Source organism: Dreissena polymorpha, chromosome 2 (assembly GCF_020536995.1).
Source record: "Dreissena polymorpha isolate Duluth1 chromosome 2, UMN_Dpol_1.0, whole genome shotgun sequence".
Lineage (NCBI taxonomy): Eukaryota > Metazoa > Mollusca > Bivalvia > Myida > Dreissenidae > Dreissena > Dreissena polymorpha.
This window is the reverse complement of record NC_068356.1, coordinates 59,469,923-59,487,687: the sequence shown is the minus strand read 5'-3', so window position 1 is coordinate 59,487,687 and position 17,765 is coordinate 59,469,923. Positions and strand designations below refer to the sequence as shown.

At 36.4% G+C, this 17,765-nt stretch overlaps 2 protein-coding genes across 2 annotated transcripts in view; one reads left to right on the top strand and one right to left on the bottom strand.

The window, feature by feature from the left end:
• LOC127867216 (uncharacterized) overlaps positions 1 to 17,765 on the bottom strand; it is a 317,672-nt gene that overhangs the window by 245,072 nt on the left and 54,835 nt on the right. The window lies entirely within an intron of this gene.
• The window catches only part of LOC127869762 (DNA topoisomerase 3-alpha-like), a 63,675-nt gene that overhangs the window by 5,160 nt on the left and 40,750 nt on the right, over positions 1 to 17,765 (top strand). The window contains exons 3-11 of the mRNA XM_052412421.1: positions 501 to 576; positions 2,431 to 2,539; positions 6,090 to 6,141; positions 9,735 to 9,826; positions 11,572 to 11,742; positions 13,532 to 13,577; positions 15,057 to 15,111; positions 16,187 to 16,261; positions 17,503 to 17,683. Of these exons, the coding sequence (XP_052268381.1) occupies positions 501 to 576; positions 2,431 to 2,539; positions 6,090 to 6,141; positions 9,735 to 9,826; positions 11,572 to 11,742; positions 13,532 to 13,577; positions 15,057 to 15,111; positions 16,187 to 16,261; positions 17,503 to 17,683 (857 nt within the window). The remainder of the gene's footprint in view (positions 1 to 500; positions 577 to 2,430; positions 2,540 to 6,089; positions 6,142 to 9,734; positions 9,827 to 11,571; positions 11,743 to 13,531; positions 13,578 to 15,056; positions 15,112 to 16,186; positions 16,262 to 17,502; positions 17,684 to 17,765) is intronic.

Here is a 17,765-nt window from a genome sequence, read left to right as displayed (position 1 = left end):
ATTCGGCGTGGGGATACGCGTCGGCCTCTGCCGCGCCATTTCTAGTTCAGTATACTTTTCAAAACAATTGGTAGTCAGCCCACTTAAACTAAAAAAACATTGTTAAGTAATGTTATGCTCATGAATTATAGCCATTGTGTTTACCTTTTAATAATTTTTCTGTAAAAGGATACTCCAGAATCTGGCGTATATACTTTTCATATTTTTGCTCTGGGAAAATAGGATAGCATGTTTGTAAAGAATCTCATATTAGCCTGTGCATTTTGCACAGTCTATTCAGGGAAGACACTTTATGCGTGTATGCTTTTTTCATTAAAAAGAAGTCTCTTCCTCTGGAAAAATCCAGTTTAGGTGGAAAGTGTCATTCCTGATTAGCCTGTGCAGATTGCACAGGCTAATCAGGGACAACACTTTATGCACATGCATAAAGTCCTGTTTACCCAGAGCAAAGCTGAAATGTTTCTTATGTTTCTACTTGGCTTTTTAAAACATGACTTCAGGAGAGGTTGCAGCCCAGTTTCATTGTTTGATGCTCAGGTGGAGAAATACTGTCCTGAAAACTACATTGATATAAAGGTTAGATGTTATGATGTTTGTTTAAGTTTGATGATGAATGATCATGGATGTGTTATGATAATCTGACTACACAGCCCAGAATAATGGAATTTTAGCCATGCTTTTGGTGTGAAATGGTTGTATGTACTTGAGATCTTTAAATTATGAAAGTGAACCATCTTTACCTTAGTACATGTAACTATATTTTTTTGACAATTTGTAATATTATGTTTTGACTAAGATTTTATAAGTCATGACATATTTTTGAAAGTAATAAAATGACTGTTTTAGATGTGGTACAGTTACATGCCCCAAAAAGATATAAAGCAGTTCATTTGAAACTAGAAATGGCGCGGCAGAGGCCGACGCGTATCCCCACGCCGAATGTTTGACCTAGGTGTGCCCCAGGGTTGGTAATGGGGCCATGCATACTGGTAGCTGAGATTGACCGTATTGTCATAAGAGAAGTTCATCATCAATTAGAAGTGAATTGGTGTAGAAATGAAGAAGTTATAGTAAAAGGCAATTTTGGGTGGGTGTGACATATGTGGGCAGGGCGCCCCAGGGTTGGTAATTGTGCCATGCATAGTTGAGATTGACCGTATTGTCATAAGAGAAGTTCAGTATCAATTTGAAGTGAATCGGTGTAGAAATGAAGAAATTATAGTAAAAGGCAATTTTGGGCGGGTGTGGTCTATGTGGGCGGGGCCCCAGGGTTGGTAATGGGGCCATGCATAGTTGAGATTGACCGTATTGTCATAAGAGAGGTTCAGTATCAATTTGAAGTGAATCGGTGTAGAAATGAAGAAATTATAGTAAAAGGCAATTTTGGGTGGGTGTGGTCTATGTGGGCGGGGCGCCCCAGGTTTGGTAATGGGGCCATGCATAGTTGAGATTGACTGTATTGTCATAAGAGAAGTTCAATATCAATTTGAAGTGAATCAGTGTAGAAATGAAGAAATTATAGTAAAGGCAATTTTGGGTGGGTGTGGTCTATGTGGGCGGGGCCCCAGGGTTGGTTATGGGGCCATGCATAGTTGAGATTGACCCTAATGTCATAAGGGAAGTTCAGTATCAATTTGAAGTGAATCCATGTAGAAATAAAAAAGTTAAAGTAAATGGAATTTTTTGGTGGGTGTGGCCTATGTGGGCGGGCGCCCCAGGGTTGGGATTGGGGCCATGCATAGTTGAGATTGACCCTAATGTCATAACAAAAGTTCAGTATCAAATTGAAGTGAATCCGTGTAGAAATGAAAAAATTATAGTAAATGGAAATTTTTGGTGGGTGTGGCCTATGTGGGCGGGGCGCCCCAGGGTTGGGAATGGGGCCATGCATGGTTGAGATTGACCGTATTGTCATAAGAGAGGTCCAGTATCAATTTGAAGTGAATCGGTGTAGAAATAAAGAAGTAAATGTAAAATAACCTAAAAAAATGAGTGATAATTTCTGACGCGGCCCCACCCCAACCGCTATAACTTTTGACCCAGGGGTCAGATCAAAATTTCCAAATAGTGCAGGGTCGCACATATGCTCATAGCTACCATGTGTGTAAGTTTCAAGGTTCTAGTGCTTTTAGTGTAGGAGGAGATAGTGGCCAGGACGGACGGACAGACGGACGGACGGACGGCGGAGATAACCACAATATCCCCACCTTTTTTTCAAAAAGCGTGGGGATAATAATTTGAAAACTTGTGTTTCCACCATTTGTTTAGAGTTTTTTACAACTAATAAAGAGGTTTAAAGTGTGATCTTTCAACAAAAAATTGAGTAAACTTGTATGCTTAATTCCATAAAATAGGATTTTTTTTCATTTCCAAATGTTACTTAGTAATAAGAAACAGTGTATAATGCTAAACCAGCACTTTCCTATAAAGCGCACACTGGAGAGGGAAGTCAGAGGTGCCCAGATATTGGTGATATGGACTGACTGTGATAGGGAGGGAGAGAATATCGGATTTGAGGTCATTCAAGTCTGTAAGGCAGGTCAGTAGATTAATTAAGCAGCGCTATGTGTAAACTGGGCTTAATGCATGTGTGTAAAGTCTCCTTGACATAGGCTAATCAGCGACAACACTTTCCACATAAACTGGAATTTTGGTAAGAAGAGAGTCCTTTTAAAAGAAAAATTCCATAAAAGCGGCAAGTGTTGTCGGTCCTCGGATGTTTCGCCCCCAAGACGTTTCCGCCCTGGTCGTTTCGCACCTGGTCGTTTCGCCCCGTTATTAGCGGAACACTAGGTGTTGAGTAGTTTAATTGGTGACCATTGTATAATCATCAAAGAAAGTACCCTGAATCAATTATGTAAGTATATCACGCACCTGGTCGTTTCACCCCCATATTAGCGGAACACTAGGTGTTTTACACTGTTATTCTACGTTATTGTATGTCAAATGAGTAAATAGGTCAAAAAAAATATTTCTTTTTAGTTTTTTGTTACTACTCTAGAGTCTAGACTATAAGTTTAATCATTGACGTGATAAATATCCTCTTATTAAAATTATATAATGGTCACCAATTAAACTACTCAACAACTAGTGTTCCGCTAGTATGGGGGCAAAACGACCAGGTGCAAACGACCAGGGCGGAAACGTCTTGGGGGCGAAATAACTAGGGTGTGAAAAAACTTGGGCGCGAAACGTCTGTAAATCGTGTTGTCCCTGATTTGCCTGTGCAGTTTGCACAGGCTCATCTGGAGCTTTACTTTATGCACATGAATTCAGTTGTTTTTTTCCCACTTTTTGATATTGGGAATTTTATCGGCATTTTCATGAAATTTGGAAAATAAATTCATTAGCCTTTTTATTCCAAACAAAAAGTCCACTGATTAGGGAAATACTAAATTTGATGTCACTCTTTATAATCATTCAAATTAAAAGAACAAAATCATATAATACTTTGTATGCTGTAATTGAATTAAAATTGAGATAAAATACGCATTAGACACTTCTGTCCAAAAAAAAAAAAATTTTTTTTTTTTTTTGGAAACTGGGAATTTTTTGCCACATTTTGGGAAAAAAGTATACTTTTTTGGATTGGGAACATAGCCGAATTTCGGCTATAAAATCGAGCCAAAAAAAACCCTGGAATTAAAGCAATTTCTCCCAGAATGAGGCTGAATTGAACAGTGCCCTGGCAACGTTTTGAAAAGGGCAGTTTGCTCTTTAGTGAAAAGAAGACTTTAGCGAACGAAGTAATCTTATATATGTGCCATAAAAAGTTCAATATAGCATGTGATATATATAAATATATTTTATATTGCATGCATTTTTATGTTACATTTTCTATAATTTATAAAGCTAGTTAAACATTGAACATTTAGTAAATTTATTGAAACTTCAAATTTTTAACCAGGTTTTCCGAAGGAAAAAACTGGTTATTAGATTGGCGAATGCGGGCGGGCTGGCTGGCTGGCGGGCTGGCTGGCTGGCGGGCTGGCTGGCTGGCTGGCGGGCTGGCGGAACAAGCTTGTCCGGGCCATAACTATGTCGTTCATTGTCAGATTTTAAAATCATTTGGCACATTTGTTCACCATCATTGGACGGTGTGTCGCGCGAAATAATTACGTCGATATCTCCAAGGTCAAGGTCACACTTTGAGTTCAAAGGTCAAAAATGGCCATAAATGAGCTTGTCCGAGCCATAACTTTGTCGTTCATTGTCAGATTTTAAAATCATTTGGCACATTTGTTCACCATCATTGGACGGTGTGTCGCGCGAAATAATTACGTCGATATCTCCAAGGTCAAGGTCACACTTTGAGTTCAAAGGTCAAAAATGGCCATAAATGTCCCTTGAGATATAACCTTCATTTTTGGTATGCATGTGTATACAGACAAGGCCTTTCCATACGCACAACAATTTTGACCCCTGTGACCTTGACCTTGAAGTAGGGGTCTGCATTTAGGTTTCAAAATCTGCGTTTAGGTTTCGAAAAATGCTCTTAACTTCTATGTCCCTTGAGATATAACCTTCATATTTGGTATGCATGTGTATATGGACAACGCCTTTCCATACGCACACAAATTTTGACCGTCCGTCCGTCCGCCCGTGTGTCCGTCCGAAAACTTTAATGTTGCTCATAACTTTTGCAATATTGAAGATAGCAACTTGATATTTGCCATGCATGTGTATCTTATGAAGCTGCACATTTTTAGTGGTGAAAGGTCAAGGTCATCCTTCATGGTCAAAGGTCAAAAAAAATAAATTCATGTGCATATCTCCAATGTCAAGGTCGCCACGACTAAAAATAGATTTATTTTAAACAAACTTACAAAGGGGGTTAATTTTCTTTGTTCATTTCAAAAGTTCAGTTTGAGTTGTCTCCCTTTATCAGATTTTTTTTCACAATGAAAACCTGGTTTTGTGACAATTTTGTCCCTTGTTTTACTGTATAATAATATGATCAGATCCAAAAAGGGCATAGAGTGGGTCAGAGGCCACAGGATTGGGCCTTAGGGCGTTAGGGTTCTGCACTCTTTCATTTGAACCTAGTTCAAGCATTGTCAAAGATCATGTGTTTTGTATTATATTGTTTTGGTTTCTTTAGTATCCTATGTATAATTGTTGTTTCTTGCACTTTTTGAAGAGATTTTTATAGATTCTTATTAAATAATAAGTGGAGACATTGTTTAAGTGGCATAATTCCTGTACATGCTGTTTATATTTTCAGCCTAAACGGTGTTCTTCACTCATTTGCAAATATGTCTTTGTATACAAAATTATACTAAAACATGCAGCAGGGCTATAGATAACTTTTTGGGTATATTGGGTAATCACCCTCTGTTTTTGACAATAATAGGGTTTTTGTAAATTCAATAGAGTTTTAGCAAAAATGTTCACCCCCTACTTTTGAGCTTAATTGGGTTTTTCACCCACGGGTTTTTGAACTCAATTTGGTAATTTAGAGAATGACATATATAATATAATAAAAATCTACTAAGGTTACTATATTATTTATACAAATGGAATTCAAAAAGGTACCTGTACATATCAAGAAACATTTACTGAATTTCTGATCAAATATCATTCATTTTGCGTTGAATAAGACTGAGTTCGTGAAAATAGCTGCACAATTGATGAAGTTATGGCTGTTCAAAGCGATGCACCCCGTTTTCGTGTCATTTTGAGTTGAATACTTGGAAAATGTAAGTTGAAATTGGACAGGTCTACGAATAATTTAAATTATACCCCAAAGATTGATAACACTGGAAAGACTGCCTTCTTTTCTTCATAGGACGTCATATAAACTATCCGGTACATTTTTGTACGGAGAATTACCAGTCTAAAAAATACACCTGTTTTTTTTAATGAGAATTACGTTATTAAATTTGTATTTGCGCTTTTGTATGCTTTATTTGAATTTAATTAATTGAATTCGCATCATCAAGCTTATTATCTATGGCCCTGACATGCAGTCAGTATATCAAAAGCAGTTGTTGTTTAGTTGAAAAAGCATTTATTAAACGTAATAAGTTACACCATTTTGTGAATTTTCTCTTTGAAGAAACTGAATCAAAAGTTTTGCATTATTGTAGTGAAACCAGACATCAAGGTGTTCAGAGCGAAATTCTCAGAAATCACACCACAGTAAGTATTGCTTGTTTAGTGGCAGGGCTCCTTTTTAAGACCAGATACATTATTGTAACCCTGACTGGAATCATCATAAATGTTTGTTTGTCTGTCTGTCATTTGACAGCAATTTTTTAGGGGTCTTGTAAGGATTTTTAAACAGGAGTCCTGGGACTCCTAAATATGAAAAAGTAGGAGTCCCAAAGAAAAAAGTTGGAGTCCCAAAGAAAAAAGTTGGAGTCTCAAAGAAAAAAGTTGGAGTCCCAATCAGAGTCCCATTGAATTTTGCATGTGTCGTCCAATTTTCATAATAAATATACTTAAATAAAGAATGAGGATATATAATATTATTCTTTGTTGTACAATTAAAAACCCTGATTACACTATATAGTCGCTTCTTTAATGTTGAGCTTTACTCTGTTATCATGATAAACAAACATACTCTGTAACTCCATTATATCGCAGATGAAGGGGTCCAAGCTACAAAACTGTGTTATAAACAAACCACAGTAAAAATTTGAATGTCATATGTTGCCATGTTGTGTTGTCATCACGTCATTTGCCATAACATGCATACAAACTCTACGAAATCTATAACTTAATACATACCATCAACGTGCTCATGGTGAGCTTTTGTGATTGCTTTTTGTCCGTTGTGCGGCGTGCGTTGTGGGGCGTCAACATTTGCCTTTTTAACTCTTTAGAGGCCTCATTTATTGTCCAATCTTCATGAAATTTGGTCAGAAGATTGGTTTCAATGATATCTTGGATGAGTTCGAAAATGGTTACGTTTGCTTGCAAAACATGGCTGCCAAGGGTCGGGGCATTTTTCCTAATATGGCTATATAAGGCTATAGTTAAATCTTGTTAACATTCTAGAGGCCACATTTATAGTCCTGTCTTCATGAAACTCGGTCATAAGATTCATCCCAATAATATCTTGGACGAGTTTAAAAATGATGCTGGTTGGTTGAAAAACATGGCCACCACGAGGGCGGGTCTATTTTTATGCCCCCCTTCGAAGAAGAGGGGGTATATTGCTTTGCACATGTCGGTCTGTCGGTCGGATCATGAAACTTCATATGTACATTGATCATGACTCGCAGATGACCCCTATTGATTTTGAGGTCACTATGTCAAGGGTCAAGGTCACGGTGACCCGAAATAGTAAAATGGTTTCCGGATGATAACTCAAGAACGCTTAGGCCTAGGATCATGAAACTTGATAGGTAGATTGATCATGACTTGCAGTGATAGGTAGATTGATCATGACTTGCAGATGACCCCTATTGATTTTCAGGTCACTAGGTCAAAGGTCAAGGTCACAGTGACCCGAAATAGTAAAATGGTTTCCGGATGATAACTCAAGAACACTTAGGCTAAGGATCATGAAACTTGATAGGCAGATTGATCATGACTTGCAGATGACCCCTATTGATTTTCAGGTCACTAGGTCAAAGGTCAAGGTCACAGTGACCCGAAATAATAAAAATGGTTTCTGGATGATAACTTAAGAACGCTTATGCCTAGGATCATGAAACTTCGTAGGTAGATTGATAATGGCTGGCAAATGACCCCTATTGATTTTCAGGTCACTAGGTCAAAGGTCAGGGTCACGGTGACCCGAAATAGTTAAATGGTTTCCGGATGATAACTGAAGAACGCTTATTCCTTGGATCATGAAACTTGATAGGTAGATTAATCATGACTCGCAGATGACCCCTATTGATTTTCAGGTCACTAGGTCAAAGGTCAAGGTCACGGTGACCCGAAATAGTAAAATTATTTCCGGATGATAACTCAAGAACGCTTATGGCTAGGATCATGAAACTTCATAGGTACATTGATCATGACTGGCAGATGACCCCTATTGAATTTCAGGTCACTAGGTCAAAGGTCAAGGTCACAGTGACAAATACATATTCACACAATGGCTGTCTCTACAATGGAGAGCCCATATGGGGGGTATGCATGTTTTACAAACAGCCCTTGTCCTTATATGGCTATAGTAAAACCTTGTTAACACTCTAGAGGTCACATTTATTTTCCAATCATCATGAAACTTGGTCAGAATATTTGTCTCAATGATATCTTGGATGAGTTTGAAAATGGTTTTGGTTGCTTTAAAAACATGGCCACCAGGGGCAGGGCATTTTTCCATATATTGTCTATATATGGCTATAGTAAAACCTTGTTAACACTCTAGAGGCCACATTTATTGTCCAATTATAATGGAATTTGGTCAGAAGATTGGTCTCAATGATATCTTGGATGAGTTCGAAAATAATTATGTTTGCTTGAAAAAAATGGCTTCCAAGGGGCGTGGCATTTTTCCTTATATGGCTAGTGTAAAATCTTGTTAACACTCTAGAGGCCACATTTACTGTTCGATCTTCATGAAACTTGGTCAGAAGATTCATCCCGATAATATCTTGGAGGAGTTCAAAAATGATGCCGGTTGGTTGAAAAACATGGCTGCCAGGGGGCGGGGCATTTTTCCTTATATGGCTATAGTAAAACCTTGTTAACACTCTAGAGGCCACATTTGTTTTCCGATCTTCGTGAAACTTGGTCAGAAGATTTGTCCCAATAATATCTTGTTATCTCAGGTGAGCGACTTTGGACCTTTCAGGCCCTCTTGTTCTAATATATATATTATATATACCGGTACATTTGTATATTATTTGATAGTTTGTCCAAACTGGTAACCATGAATTAAATTTTAAAAGATATATTCTGACCAATATTGACAATGAATGTGTTTAATAATTTCATTAATACAAAAGTACACCATTTTTCCAAAGCAAAGTGTACAAGGAATTATGGTTTTCCAACTGAACAATGACATCATACTCAGCCATTTAAAAAACATCCCTCGGACTGTGGTTCCAATAAGTGTCCTTTTCAATTGTTTGTGTGCAAATATGCTTAATTAAGCTTTTCCTATGACTGGTCTGACGAAGAACTAATACTATTTTCGAACTACAACATTCAAACTTGCCTGCATCAGTATGTGTTGTTATGTGTATTTCAATTATTTTCCTTGTTTATAACACATTATTTGCCTTTTTAATCTTACGATTTCCATAACACTATGATTACAACTTGCTACAGATTAAGAGTTTTATGACTGGGGAACATATTGTTTTTGCCCTGTCTGTTGGTTTGTTGCTTTGTTGGTTTGTTTGCATCAAACTTAAACATTGGCCATAACTTTTGCAATATAGAAGAGAGCTACTTGATATTTTGCATGCATGTGTATCTCATGTAGCTGCACATTTTGAGTGGTGAAAAGTCAAGGTCAAAGTAATCCTTCAAGGTCAAATGTCAAGGTCAAAGGTCAAATATATGATTGGGGACATAGTGTTTCACAAACACATCTTGTTTTATATTATTTAAAAAAAAGTAATTTCCGTATGTCTGTAACATGATTATTGCATTAAACATATCATGATGTGCACACATACAATGGACTTGTTATCCATGGTCCACTGTTTTTTATCAATAACCACTGATGTACTTGGATTGTAACTCCATGGCCATACGGCTAGCCTGTGATGGTCCACTGTTTTTTATCAACAACCACTGATGTACTTGGATTGTTACTCCAGGGCCATACAGCGAGCCTGTGACAACCTCCTGCAGCCTGACTCAAGGGTCAGTGACGCTGTGGATGTTAGACAAGAACTAGACCTGCGTATTGGTATGAAAGTAACTTACATTAAACCTTGCTCTTGGAAAACAGGGCTTAATGCATATGTGTCCAGTGTAATACCACATTAGCCTGTGCAGTCCGCACAGGTTAACCAGAGATGACACTTTCTGTGTAAATTGTTTTTGTTTCCTAGAATGGACTTCCTTTAAAAAGAAAATACCATTAAATTGGAAAATGTCTTCCCTGATAAGCCTGTGAAGACTGTACAGGAATATCTGGGATGACATTTTACAAACATGCATTAAACTATCAGAGCAAGGCTCATATTGTTTCTTTGTGAACACATCAGAAGAAATTGAATCTGATTTATGTCATGAATGAGTTACAACAAATTGATTTGATACTGCAAATAAGGCTACTGTTCTCTTTTTACAAGTTTAGCTTAAAAACATGGGAATATTTCACAATTACCTGTTAAGCCAAAAATTTGGTTTTACTCAATGCTTTCCAAGTATTCTATTTATCAAATCACTCAGTCTGTGGTTGGTTTGGATGATTACCAGTATTGGGTGTATTTGTGGGTCTGTTAATCCGGATTGTGTTTCTGCTTTGTAAATTTTACATGCCTTGATGGGTTTTTATTAGGGATGGCATCGAATACCAATATTGGTAATCGAATGTTCGCAAATTCATTCAATCGAATATTTGCATAAAACGGCTGGATTGATTATACATGTACCTTGTTATGTGTTAATTTCCATTGGTTTGTAAGTTATATCCGTTTGCTAAATACGAGGCTGTTTATTAACGTTGCTTTCGAATAATTGTATCGTTGTCGACTAATACTATGACTGATACTGTGATCGGGCACAAATAGAATGAAAAACATCGTGTCATAGAATTTTATTTTCTAATGATTCCACAGATTTGTAGCAGACCGCGCATATGTAAAACTTAGTTTACACACATTACACGTTGCGGTCTTCTTATCCACAGACCGTGTAAAGTATTCCATACTGCAGAAGGGGCTGAAGGCATTTTCAGATTTGTATTATGATTCCTTGATGATGTGTAATTTATATCATCTGTTACTTTTGAGTAATTCACATATTTAAATGTCTGTTCAAACTGTTATCACAAAAACTAAATTATTATTTGCAAGTAAATTGAAGCCCTTAATTGGAACCTAATTGACAAACAACAGTTCGGGCCCTTTTTTATAGTAAGTATATTGCATTGCCCGATTTGAGTAATTCACACATTTTAATGGCTGTACATACTGTGATCACAAAACTTAATTATTATTTGCCAGTCAATTGAAACCGTTAGTTGGCACCCCATTGGCAAACAACAGTTGGGGCCTTTTTAAGAGCGTGTATATTGCATTGCGCAATCAACACTGATACGGGCCGCGTTATCAGTTTGACACGAAGAACGTCATGTCAAACATGTTACTCCCAAGTGATTTCGGTTGCTTTTTTTAGTAAGCGGTTCGCAGGTCATTAAATATTGGTGAAATTATTTTTGGAAAAAAAATGCGAATATGCGAATATCATTTTTATTATTCGAATGCTGACCATTCAATGGAATATTCGATTATTAGAATAATTTTTCCATCCCTAGATTTTGTGTATTATAGTATTATTCAGATGATGCTTTATTCCTGCACTACTGGAATGAAGCTTTCTTTGTTATTTAGTGCCAAGTACGTTTGTTGAACGATGCATGCCTGATGTTTGGATAAATAATAGCATGTTATATAATACTAGTATATCATTAAAAAATTCATCCAGGTGCTGCATTTACGAGGTTTCAGACATTACGTCTGCAGAAGATATTCCCTAACGTGTTGGCTGATCAGCTGATCAGTTACGGGAGCTGCCAGTTTCCCACGCTAGGCTTCGTGGTGGAGAGATACAAGCAGGTGCAGGCATTTATGCCCGAGGCCTTCTGGAAACTGAGAGGTAGGCAAGCGAGGATAATAAGTAGTTTTAAACCTATTTATTTTAGCTTGATTCCATTGACAGCCTAAGGCTTATTGAAATGCTATTGAGGCCGTTGGAACCAGTACTTTGTTTCATTTGGGTATATCTTAGGAACGCTCAAACATTGGGGATCAAAATCCGGACTTCCCAGTTGCTAGGCGTATTCTAGGATACTAGGTAGAACAATATCATGCAAATCTGAAGACTGTGAGTTTGATTACCTGCTGGGCCCATTCACTTGGGTGGGGATAGGTCATGAAATTGTCTAACTGTCATTTCCCCCTCATACTTCTGATCCAAGTAGGGCAGCTGTCAGTTAATAGCGCAAGAATGTGTACTTTCAACTGTTAAACCAGCTTACTAAGGTAACATGTTGTTTGGTTAACTGACCGCTTGAATAACATGACTAAAAGACAGTTCAAAATCCAGATAAGAGCAACATTTATTTTAAAATCATGCTAATTGCTAAATTTGGAAATCACCAACAGAGTGAATACAAAAGTGTTTTATCCAAAATGTTTGCATAGACATGGACTGTCCTTTCCTTTGTGGTTGTAAAGATCATCTGAGTTTTATTTAGGTTAACTTTTCTGTGGAGTAGTTGAACCTACTGTTCATAAAACATAGGAGCTGTGCCCTAGAAAAAACAGGGCTTTGTGAATGTGCGTAAAGTGTCGCCCAAGATTAGCCTGTGTAGTCTGCTCAAGCTAATCAGGAATGATACTTTTCTCCTGTACTGTTTAGAAGATACTGGCTTCTATTCCAGGCCTTTCTTGTATAGTTTTTATGTCCCCCACTATAGTAGTGGGGGACATATTGTTTTTGCCCTGTCTGTTGGTCTGTTGGTTGGTTGTCTGGTTTGCGCCAACTTTAACATTTGCAATAACTTTTGCAATATTGAAGATAGGAACTTGATATTTGGCATGCATATGTATCTCATGGAGCTGCACATTTTGAGTGGTGAAAGGTCAAGGTCAAGGTCATCCTTCAAGGTCAAAGGTCAAATATATGGGTCAAAATTGCTCATTTAATGTACACTTTTGCAGTATTTCAATATTCAAGATAGCAACTTGATATTTGGCATGCATGTGTATCTCATGGAGCTGCACAATTTGAGTGGTGAAAGGTCAAGGTCATCCTTCAAGGTCAGATGTCAAATATATGTGGCCAAAATCGCTCATTTTATGAGTACTTTTGCAATATTGAAGATAGCAACTTGATATTTGGCATGCATGTGTATCTCATGGAGCTGCACAATTTGAGTGGTGAAAGGTCAAGGTCAAGGTCATCCTTCAAGGTCAGAGGTCAAATGTATGTGGCTCAAATCGCTAATTTTATGAATACTTTTGCAATATTGAAGATAGCAACTTGATATTTGGCATGCATGTGTATCTTATGGAGCTGCACATTTTGAGTGGTGAAAGGTCAAGGTCAAGGTCATCCTTCAAGGTCAAATATTTGGGTCAAAATTGCTCATGTAATGTCACTTCTGCAATATTGAAGCTAGCAATTTTATATTTGAAATGCATGTGTATCTCATGGAGCTGCACATTTTGAGTGGTGAAGGGTCAAGGTCATCCTACAAGGTCAAACACCATATAGGGGGACATTGTGTTTCACAAACACATCTTGTTCCAATATAGAATAAAATACAAAATTGTTTTAAAGTTTGAGATTAAAACAAAAACTCATCATTTTTACATCCTGGAAATTTAATAATTGTCAGTCTGTACAAGTTCAGTATTAGTTAATCTGTTCTTTATTACAGTTGGCTATAAGAAAGATGAAATTGATGTGGAATTCACTTGGAAAAGGTGGGATGCCTTATTCTTTTTATGTTTTCTTTTGAATATAAATTTCTATGCTTGAATAATGTATATGTTTCTATTCACAAAAATTCTGAAAAATATATTTTATTTTGTTTTTAGACTACATGGCTATTTGTTCTTAATTTTAATAACCAACTAAGATAAAAGCCTACATTATTAAAATTAAAACTACACACAATTTACTAATGAAAAATGGTAACATCAATAGATGATACCAGTGCTATTTATTAAGAATAAACTAACACTTATTCAAAAAGTGTATTTCAATATCTGGTTCAACATTTAACTGATATTACTTTTGGTAATTTAGATTTTGACAGATGATTACTCAAATGGCCATTCACGATTTGAGCAACTGTATCCAAGAAAGATGTATGTGTTGTATATTTACATCCAGTGTTCAAAATGCGCACTAGCCCAGGGCTAGTTGATCTCATTTTGGGCTACTGAATTTCCCTAGGTACTAGCCTGATCGGGCTAGTGATTTTTCCAACTTTGGAAAATAAAAAATACTCAGAAATATTATTTTCATCCATCTTTTGAACCATATCTAGCGTTTATGTGGCTTCGTATTGCATTTTCTCACCCTCCCGATCATGTTGACATGACGAGAGTTTGAATGACAATTTTTGTTTGACACCCTGTGTATTTTCAATATGCGGTACTTTCCGAAAATCGTATAATTCTACCAATGTTGTAGATGTTTGCCGTCTTGAATTTTTACTTATCTATTGGCGAATTAAAGCATTGCAATATCATATTTTAAAAGAATATAGCAACCAAATTGCATATTGATTACGTATTTAGTATGTCACTTTTTACTGGTTTTCATTTTCGGCAGTCAAACGATATGCAAATACAAAAGACGTATATCGATATTTTCGACGTTCTTAATGAAAAAAAATAGAATGATGAAGACACATGTGATGTTACAGATGGTCCGGTTGATAATTTTTCGGATTGTACTAACCAGAATTGGACCTAGAAAGACTATAAAAGTGAACAATAAGCTAGTGGGATTGAACTCTGCCCTCTATTCGCTTTATCCTACGGCCTCAGACTCTCGGCTTAATTTTTCGGATTCAAATTTGGGACGATTGACACCTAAACATAATTTGCAGACAAGATATGAACCTTTGCATCTTGACTCCATATTCTAGGTATTGATTGACGAGTACCTGCATACATAAATATTATAATCGTATTGAGTCATTGAAATATTATAATAACATTTCCAGTATATTGGGATGAACTGTTATTTGCATTCCTCATCAATTACACCCTACCTGCAATTAACACTATCCAGAACTTTCCAAAATATAAACTTCTTTTAAAAACATGTGATAAACTGTTCGGGCTAGTAAACTTTGGTTCGGGCTAGTGAAAAATTCCATCTGCAAGCCCGAATGGGCTAGTGGTTTCAAAAGTGAAATTTGCACACTGTTTACATTCTGTGCATTACAGGAACCGACTGTTTGACTATATGTCCTGCTTCGTCTTGTATGAACAATGCCTAGAGGTTGGTGAACATATATATCTATCATTAATCACATTTTCTTATGTACATGTGTGACATGGAAGAAAGTTTGAAACTGTAATATTGACATATTCACATATGTATTTGTGATTCTTCCCAAGTTTTAACTTTTTAGTCCCCTACTGTTGAAACCGGAGAGGGACTTATGGTTTGCACTCTGTGTGTCTGTCAGTCTGTCACACTTTTCTCGATCCTGCGATAATTTAAAAAGTTCTTCATATTTTTTTCATGAAACTTTAAACATGGACAGATGGCAATATGGAGATTATGCACGTTATTAAATTTTGTTCCTACATCAAGAATTCTGATTGCTATGTCAACAAATAGACTAGAAATATTTCTGAAAATTGTGGATCCTGTGTTAACTTTAAAAGCTCTTCATATTTTTTCATCGGTAGGGGACTTTCATTACTTGCAAATAGTCTTGTTTATGCTGTTATTGTAATATGAACTATTTTGGAACACATTTTATTGAATGAAACATCAGCAATTCAGACTTGCAGAGGTGTAAACATCTGGTCAAAGACGCTTGTATTGCAGGGCTACCAGCTCATAAAATCCTGTTGCCCTTGCCTATTTTGAAGTAACCCTAAGTTTACAGTGTTCCATAGTCACCCCTTTGAAGACATGACTTTTCTTCTAATAAACTATGAAAACCATACTGTTAAGATGCCTTCTGGCAAATAAATGGTGTCAATGTAAATATAACTTCTACAACATACTTAACTTGTTATAATTTGAGCATTGACGCAGTGTAAAAACATCGCATCCAGAAAAGCACTTGTTACAAAATTAAGGCATTGACTGACCTGCAGATGTGTCAACAGATAAGGCAAGTATTAGGGTTTTAATGCTCGCTAAGAGCAAACATTGGGGCGGCCATTGGATAGGAGGTGGTTAACACCCTTTGACCTTGCTATATGTAAAAACTTCTTGAATTATTCAAGAAAAATTGTTGTTGTAAAATTAAGTATTTATCAAGAAAACTTATGTTAAACCTTGTATTACATAGACTTAAATATTAATTGTGTAGACTTAAATATTCATTGTGTTTCAGTCCCCATTGGCAAAAGTTGTAGATACGAAAGGTCGAAGTAAAAGCAAATGGCGACCACAGGCTTTGGATACGGTGGTAAGTCATCTGTCTTAGTTATGATAGAAAGGTCTTCCAGAACTTAAATGATGCTTGAACAAAGACAACATAATACTAAACATTTTTACTGAGAGTGTACATAATAAGCTTACAGAAACCTTGTTGTTAATTTTATTTGAAATGGAACTGCCATGTTGCATATACATTTTAGTCGAATAGGCATCTTCAACATAGCATATACATTCCAGTTGCAAAGGTCTCTACAAAATTGTAAATAAATTTTATTTGACCTGTTAAATGCCAAATTGAAAGTAAATTTCAGTAGAAAAAGTTAACTGCAAATAGTGTATAAATTTCAACTGAAAAAGTTACTTCCAAATTAAATATTCAAATTTTGTATGTTAAGTATATACAATATAACATTGTATTTGTTTGTAAAAAATTGGCATTAACCTAGAAAATATTTGTTTACAGAATGGTATGATTATAATATGATTTATCTACACGGGCCTTTGGTTCTTTGAACCCATTTCTTATATTTAAACAGTAATTTTATTTTCCAAAAGTGCTTTTAGTAGATGTGTTTGTTTCTGATGTAATATCATGTTGATGAAAAGTCTTTTGATATTGTAGGAAATTGACTATTAGACAGAAGAAACCTGTAGTCAAGCATTACAGTTGTTTGTGCAGGGGTTTACAATAAATTGATTAGATTATGAAACCAATGTGGTTTTCCTCATTGCAAATATAAAATCCATGATACGTAAATTTAATCATAGAAAGACAAGTTCCTACCAGTCATTTGAAGCTTCCACATAATGATATTATATTAAAATCAGCCACATTTAAATTAATTTGCGATATTAGCCAATCATCACTTGAAGATATCACATGTTAAGTGGTTAAAACATTTAATACAAAAAGACATAATGTACTTATCTTGTGTATTTACATGTGGCAATATTTGTTATTTTTGATAAATAGAAATGAGCCTGGCACTGAGAAAAGTGTGTATAATGCACGTGGGTAAAGTGTTGTCTCAGATTAGCCTGTGCAGTCGGCACAGTCCCATCAGGGACAACAATTTCTGCCTTAACTAGATTTTTGCTAAGAAGAGACTTACTTTAAACAAAAAAATCCAATAAAAGTCAAATCTTGGACGACACTACTAACATGCATTTTCCCCACGATTTGTATAGAGCAAGGTTCAAATTAATGTCATGGGGAATTGTTGAAATTGTGTGGGCAGTTGATGATCTGTGTATTGTGTTCTCTTCCAGGAACTTGAAAAGATCGCCTCCCGCAAGCTGCGTATCAACGCGAAGGAGACAATGCGAATAGCGGAAAAGTTGTACACAAATGGGTTCATCAGCTACCCTAGGACGGAAACCAACATGTTCACAAAGGAGATCAACCTAGCCTCACTGGTTGAGGCTCAGACCCGCGACCCTAACTGGGGAGGTATGTAGTTATATCTTCTGTGGTTGACCTTAATTTCAGGCTTAAATTTTAAAAAAAATCACACAAATGTTTGGAAACCATA